This window comes from Microtus ochrogaster, chromosome 22, assembly GCF_000317375.1.
Source record: "Microtus ochrogaster isolate Prairie Vole_2 chromosome 22, MicOch1.0, whole genome shotgun sequence".
NCBI classification, from domain to species: domain Eukaryota; kingdom Metazoa; phylum Chordata; class Mammalia; order Rodentia; family Cricetidae; genus Microtus; species Microtus ochrogaster.
The window spans coordinates 28,644,456-28,652,298 of NC_022023.1; the positions used below are offsets into that span (position 1 = coordinate 28,644,456).

The 7,843-nt window shown below is 51.2% G+C and overlaps 1 protein-coding gene across 1 annotated transcript in view; it reads right to left on the bottom strand.

Annotated features, from left to right (window-relative positions):
* The window catches only part of Trpm1 (transient receptor potential cation channel subfamily M member 1), a 102,364-nt gene extending 96,061 nt beyond the window's left edge, over nt 1-6,303 (bottom strand). The window contains exon 1 of the mRNA XM_005357808.2: nt 6,229-6,303. Within this exon, the coding sequence (XP_005357865.1) occupies nt 6,229-6,303 (75 nt within the window). The remainder of the gene's footprint in view (nt 1-6,228) is intronic.
* Between the last annotated feature and the right edge of the window lie 1,540 nt (nt 6,304-7,843).

Below are 7,843 nucleotides of genomic sequence, written 5' to 3' on the forward strand. Positions count from 1 at the left end.
ACACACACACACACACACACACACACACACACACACACACACACCTGCAGAATAAGCCCTATCCTGTTTGCACAGGCCTTTGCCCACACCCTTTTTTCTGTCTTTACTCAAGAGCTGTATGTACACCAGAGGTAGAGAAAAAGATTCTGAAGACGTGCAAGCCTCTCTGCATTTTCTCCCGTGTATATGGCAGGTGATCGTGCCATTAAACATCTGTTCCAGCTACTTGTGCTAATCTGCCTTTTGCTGCAGGGAGTCTCAGTGTGGAGAATGTAAGAAAAAAAAATCGACTCTCCTCCCCCAAATCCTAGGTTAGAAACACTGCCAAGACCCCTGGATGAGTGTGCAATCCCCTCCCCCCAAACACACACATACACACACACACACACACACACACACACACACACACACACAGTAGTGCATGCTCCCTCAAGCAGAGAACTCTATATAAGTAATATACCACCAAAGCTAATTACGGGTTTCTCAGGAGAAGGAAGAAAGCTCAAAGGCTTTTTTTTTTTTTGAAAATATACCTCAAAGTATCGTGTTATGCATAATAGAGATACACAATTTTCATTTGCCAGTTTAAGATTAAAAAATAAGACTGGAGAGATGGTTCGGTGCAAACATGAGGACCTGAGTTCACATCCCAGAACCCACATTTATATAAAGCTGGTTGTGATAGTGCATGTGTGTAGTCCCAGAATTCCTACAGTGAGACGGAAGGTGGAGACAGGGGAATTCTTGCAAGCTAGGGGGCCAGACAGCCTGTCTGTCACACACTGTGTGGGAGGTGTGGAGCGACACCTGGGGCTGTCCTCTGACTTCCACACACGCTAGCTACTACACTCATACATGTAGGGAAAATGTAATACACGTGTCACACAGAAAGAGAGAGAGAATAAAAAAATAAGCCTTGAAAGCACTTAAGAACCTGCTGTTCTTAAGAACCAAGGACATAGGTGAATAAAATCACAGAAATTCAAACCAGAGAGAATCTGAATGATGTGGGACAGTAATGAAGTTGAAGAACTGAGGTGTGTTTAGTTCTGTCTTAGCCAAGACCACCAGGCACTGCCAATGAATTCCTTGTGCATACACTATCAGAGGAATGGGAAGGGTGTGGCCACTCCTTCCTTGGAGACCGAGGGGCTCTGCTTCCTTTGGATGGGTGGTGAAGTGGGAAGAGCCACCTGAGCTCCCCGGTGTCCCCAAGGCAGTAGGAGGCATAGGTGGCCTGTGATCCCACTGCCTCTAACAACAGCATCTGCTGTGCTGTGCTTCTGCACACAGGATCTTTTGTCTTTGGCCTGAAATACACACTGCAGGCTGCTTTCAGCCTTCGGTGCTCATGGGGGCATTTCCTCCAGCTGCGTGCCCAGTGTCTGCCTGAACCATCTCATGGCTCAAGTCTAGCTGCTTCAAGAGGACCACCGTGCCATCTCAACTTGCTCAAAAGTTAAACCCCAAGTTGCTCTTTCCCTGCGAACTTTCCTTACTCTTGGGCCAAGGTTCTATCAAAGGGCAAAGTCAACTGCAGATGAAGCCTGCATCGTGGCCCAGAGAATCAGCAGGTACTGGGGCACCTTTTCCCTTCACACATCCCTCCCATTCATCTCGATCCCCTGTGTCCCAAGTCCCCTCCAACTCTCTAGCCTGTGGATCGGCTGTTCCCGCGAGCCATATGTTCTTCCTGTGGAGGTCAGCATGGCTCGGCTCCCTTCCTCAGCCCTGAGGCTTTTGCACAGTGTACACCCTACCCTGATGTACGGGCCCCTCTCTGGTCCCTCTTCACAGCACTTTCTCAGCACAGCTGACTCCCTGGGAAGTCCACCCCTGGAGGGTCTGCTGCTGTTTTCTGACTGGACATTCTAGACTCCCACCTCCCCAAAAAAGGCGGCTGTTGCTGACGTGTGTTTGTGGGAGAAAGGAGGCGTGCGCATTTATCAAAGAGCAGCCTTTGTCCAAACACCACAATAGATTTGCAGAGAAAAGCAACAAAGAACAAAGCCACAAAGAGCTCCCTCCCTACAATCGGTTTTTGTGCTCGTTTGGGGTTTTGCTTTTCAGTTGGTACTGTAAACATTAAATCTATACTCCTAACAAGGGTAGCCTAGTGACATAAGGCAGGTGGGAACTGAAGACATCTTCAGTGATGGATGCAGGAAAGTCCACCTTATCGATGAGAAAATTAAGCCCGGAGAGGTTGAATAACTTTTCTGTTATCACACAGCAAAATCCTTAGCTGGAGTCCTGCAGGCAAGGGTGGTCAGAGCCTTGATGTGAAAGCTCTATCCATGGAATGTCATTGCAACCTAGATTCACCGAAGCCCTGTCTCAGCTCTGTGTGGGAAGTACCTGTTGGGGATGTGAGCAGGTGCAAGACCCCACAGATGCTGGGAAGGCCCCGCTAGAAGCTGGCCTTGGAACTGCTCTGCCTATTCCCGAATCCCAGAGGCAAAGAATGAGAGAAGACAGGGTGGAACCAGAAGCCTGGGGGGGAGGGCCCCTGCCAGGCTGCGACCAACTTTGAAAGACAGGGTTGCAGAAGTGTGGGGTGCAGTTGCAGCATCCAGAGGCTCTGCTTTGGACAAGTGCATCTATGGCCAAGCGGGGGAGCAGAGAGGGACATCTGCTGGCTTTAACGTGGGGTAGGAGAAAAGGGGTATTTTAGAGGTCCCTGAGAGCCACCAGGATCATCCTGATCTCTAAAGTGCCACGCCTGGCTCTGCCCCGAGGAAACGGCACAACAGCTCAGAGAAGGGTGCCTTGCGTTCTCTGCCTCCACACACTGGGCTTGCTGCCTCCTGGCTCTCGGGGCCTCTGAGCAGAGACTCACAGATGTGCTGCAGCTGAGCTGGGCCCCGTGCTTCAACAACCCGCCTCCGCCTCACAGTCGACAGATGTTGGTTCTGAAATTCGCACATTTCCTTTTGGGGAATGTTGACAGTTTCATAGTAAGTTTGGATGGCAACATCTTTTTCTTCCGTTTGTCTTTCAGGAACACTTTGATGTCCTCTGCTTGGTGCATCCTCTAGACCAGTGTTTCTCTGTCTTTGGGTTGCGACCCCAGATATTTACAGTATGATTCATGACAGTAGCAAAATTACACTCATGAAGTAGAAATGAAATAATTTTAGGGTTGGGGTCACCACAACATGAGGAACTGTATGAAATAAAGGGTTATAGTGTCCTGAAGACTGAACCACTGTTCCAGGCAGTGCTGGCTAGTGGGAGGAGCAGCCTGTTCTGTGCTGTGTGCTACTGGAGCTCACCTCTGCTCATCCTCCAGAACCAACTCTCCTGTTCCCTGCACCCTAACAGGATGCTTCCTAGCCCGGGCTCACACATTCCCTGCACCCTAATAGAATGCTTCCTAGCCTGGGCTTACCCATTCCCTATACCCTAATGGAATGCTTCCTAGCCTGGGCTCACCCATTCCCTATACCCTAATGGAATGCTTCCTAGCCTGGGCTCACCCATTCCCTGCACCCTAATGGAATGCTTCCTAGCCTGGGCTCTACCAAGGGTCATGTGACCCTCACAAAGGCAAGGGCTTCTTTCAGGAACTCTGCTGAAGTGCGGGTTTTATTCCTCAAGACTTAGCAGAGCCTTCAATGCCCCGATGTGCACTGTGGGGCTCTCCCAGTGTGCACACTCCATGGCTTGGAGCTGGAGTCGTGTTCCCAGGATGCACTGGACTTAGGCTGGGATGGGGTTTCTGTGACATGCTGAACAGGGGGATACCTCAGGCAGGAGGGTTGCTTTGAGTTCAAGACCAGCCTGGACTACATCGTTGGGGAAAAAAAAGAAGAAAAAAGGATCCTAAGAACTGTTCTTCATCTTCATTTTCCCTTCTGTGCTCTCATTCTCGGCCTGAAGATTGTCATAAAAAAAAAAGCCCGGGACAAACGGAGTGCTGAGCCATTAACTAGGTCAGGTGCAGGCAGGGAGGGTCTGGGGAGTTCAGGTTTGGAGGTGGTGGGAAGTACAGGCGATGGGACCCAGGGCCTTGCTCCCACACGCAGCTCACACTGCCAGCACAGGCAAGAGGTCACCTTCAGTTGTCTTGGGATGAGATCACCTTGGAAAGGGGAGGGGCATCCTCTTCTTAAATGTGAAGTAAAGTTGGGTGCATAGTCCTGGGGGGAGTCGGAGGGGGAGGAGGAAAGAGCTGGCAGGAGAGGGCGTGCAGGAGGGGGAAAGGAAGAGGGAAATGAGGGGGAGGGGGTGGAAAGAGAAAGGTGCTAGCTTTCAATGTTGACCAAACTCCAAGTGCATCTTCCCTGAGCTGAGTTCCCCCACGCCCAGACTCCACACCAGGCAGAGGGCGGTCAGAAACATGGGATCCCAGAACAGCACAGCCTGCTCCCTTTCAGCGGCTCTTATCAGTTAGCACGAGCAGCTGTGTTCTGGGGAGGAGGCCCTGCAGCATTATGTGGGTGCAGTCGTGTAGCTAGTGCGTAGCTAGTGGCGTGCGGATGAATGTCGTGTTCCTGCCAAGTGTGGTAGTAGATCTGCAAATGCTAATTTACAAGACACTGTGGGTGTGCTGGCTCCGGAGGAAGAATGGTGACTCTCACAGGCCTGGGAGGACGGGGAGATGTACCACCCCCCACCCACCCACCAAGAGCCCTTTGGGGTGGATCTTCTCTATTCTTCAAACTGGGAAAAACCTTAACTATTAAAAAGAATAGTTTCCTATTTTCTGTGTGTGTTTTCAGGCTCCTGGCTGGATGCATACCCAGCTGTTGACATGCAGGGAGACCACAACCTGGCCAGCTCCTGAGGGATGATTGATGGTCCACAGGGCATTCACCTGGCTCACACTGCTGCCCTGGCTTCTATCCCCAACATTGACCACAGCACTGGCTGGCACGCCAGTGTTCAGAACAAGCTACTTCGGGAAAGCGCTCTTCTGCTCATACCGTCTCCTTCCTGTCCCTCACCCTCTGGAGGAGAAGTGTCTTAGAAGGAACAGGATCAGCACCATCTCTAACACCCATGCATTCAACAAGTGTTCAGGAGCCTCTGCCTTCTGGCTTGGGCTCTACCTGAGGTCCGCTGAATGTAAGATGACCTATTCAGGCCACCAAGTGTGGGAAGAGTGTATGCCTGTTTGAATGAGCATTCACGACATGAGCATGGCCATGTCAGGGACACCAGTGCCTCTGTTTCATGGGAATGGCCAGACCTTTCCCTGGTCCAAGTATGGATGTTGATGAATGGCTAACAGTAGCATAAACCATACAGAGCTTCCTAGTCCCAGATGACTTCATGGACACACCCTCAAAAGGCTGTTCCTCTGCAGAGACCATCTACCGCGATCAGCTGAGCAGCCTCCTTGTCCATACTGTATATAATAAACACAGATTAGCTGACCAAATACACCGAGTACCCAAGCTGCTGGTATGCCTCCTTCTGAGGCCATCACCCACAGGATCCCAGCTTTTCAGTTACTTGTGTCTGGTTTTCTTCATCTCTAGTCACTCTCAGACAGGTTTCCAGTGCCCAGTTGCATGGGTCACAGTAGCCTGGATCCAAAGGACCCCTTCTTGAAGTCCAAGGTGCCTAGGGACACTCACTCCTGGGCTGGTGTGTAGTCACCTTGTATGGCAGACAAATGAGCCTAACAGACACAATAGGGGACTTCCACACAGCCTGCTCTGAGGTCACAGAACCCAGGCCCAGCTCAGGACACTCAGGACACCCTTCCCCCGGCTAGAAGCACCAGTACTCAACTTCCTCTGGTGTGCTCCATGCCCTGAGGGTGAGGCTCACACTTCGGGCATCAATTATCCCAAGTCTCCTCGGTAATTTTATGAATCTTCAAACAGAACAAAGCAGGGGGCAAGGGGGCCACATAGGAGCCCTTAGTGGTGCCCTGTGGTATAGACAAAGGATGTCATGGGGACGCGGCCCAAAGGTAGCCATGCGGCATTCTGAGTGAGAGAATGGAGAGAAAGGGCGTGGGACAGAGACAGGAAATGTGGGGTCTACCTCCTAAGAAGGGAGGTTGATGTGGAAGACAGTATATGCACACAACATACACACCCTACACACACACACAACATACACATGCAACACATAGACACTCAACACACTCAACACACACATACACACCTGGAAGGCAAGAGTTCACTGGAGCAACACTCACACAGAACAGAGACCCACGTCCCTCTACCCCGCTGCCCATCTGCCCTTGGGCATCAAGCCAACTTGACTCACCTTCTGGGACCCCGAAGTGGAGCTCTTGAGTGAGCCACGCTTGAAGGAGCTGCTCATTTTCCTGAGGGACCCCATGGGTGCCCCTGCCTTCCCTGTGAGGCCCAGCCTCACATGGGAATCCCCGATGGGCTGAGACAAGAGACACACGGCTCTTTTTAACCAGGCTAGGCACGCGGGGGACTCGGGAGGAGCTGGGCTGCTTCCCACCCTCCTGCTGGACTCCCACCTGGTGCCCGGAGTCTAGATGGCTTCTGTAACATCTGTAATCAGCTTTAATCCACCGTCCCTCCTCCCCGCGCCGCTGCATGGTTTTTAGGAGAGAGATTTAGCAAATGGGAATTGGACGTGAAATCTACTTTGAGAAAGTGGTGGCTGAACTGGGGTGGGGGTGGGGGCACATGGTGAAGATTTGGGGATCCTCCAGCACTGGTGTCCAAGGCCCCTTGCTGGACTATGACTTAGTTAAGGTTTTCATTGCAGGGAAAACACATGATTAAAAGCAAGGTGGAGAGGAAAGGATTTATGTCAACTTCTAACTCTTAGGTCACACTCTATCACTCAGGGAAGTCAGAGCAGGTACTCAAGGTAGAAACCTGGAGGCAGGGACTGAAGCAGAAGCCACAGAGGAGTGCAGCTTACTGGCTAGTTTATTCATGGCTTGCTCATTCTGCTTTCTTATACACCCCTGGACCACCTACCCAAATGCGCACCACACACCCTACTGTGGACTGGGGCTTGCCAACATCAATCATTAATCAAGAAAGTGCCCTACACACTCGCTTACAGGAAATCTGATGGAAGCATTTTCTCAATTGAGGTTCCTCTTCCCAAATAATACTTGTGTCAAATTGACAAAGATTTGACTAGTACGGACTGTGGCAAGGTTCCCAGGGAGTCCAGGTAGCTGTAGGGTGAGTGTCTGGGCCCAGAGAGGGTAGGTGGAAACTCCCTCCTAGAAGCCACCAAGGTGCACTTCTCCAATTAACTGGGTGACAAAGCAGTGTCCCTTGTGCGTGTGTGGGTGTGTGTCCTGTGTCCAATCTCAAGTCCATGCCACTTGTTCTACGTGGGCCATCATAGTTAGGGATGTGACCTTTCCCTCTCAAAGACAGGCTAGGACAGGACACAGATGTGCCGTGTTGTTGTGTGGATAAAAATGGGTGGGGCACACCGCAGATCAATCAGTGCTCCCCCAGGTCTGTTCTAGCCCACCCATGTGTCATCCTTTTGGGGAACCCTCTTGAGATGGCTTCATTGGATGCACATGTCAGCTAATGTGCAGAGGAGAGAAACGCGGCACAGTGAGCATAGACAAAGAGGCCCACGAGCAAAGGCAAGAAGAAGAGGAAGACGAAGAGGAGGAAGAAGGAGTGAAGGAGGGGGAGGAGGGCACCACCCACAATGCACTGGGCCCTCCAAATCAACCAGTACAGTACTTAAGAAAATGCTTTACAGCCTCCTTTCAGATGACTCTAGTTTATGTTGACTTGACATAAAACTAACCAGCACCAGGGTAAGCTGGGCACGCCACCCTTAAGCAATAAAACGCAGCATGATGGAGGCTGGAGAAATGGCTCAGCGGTTAAGAGCACTGACTGCTCTTCCAGAGGACCCG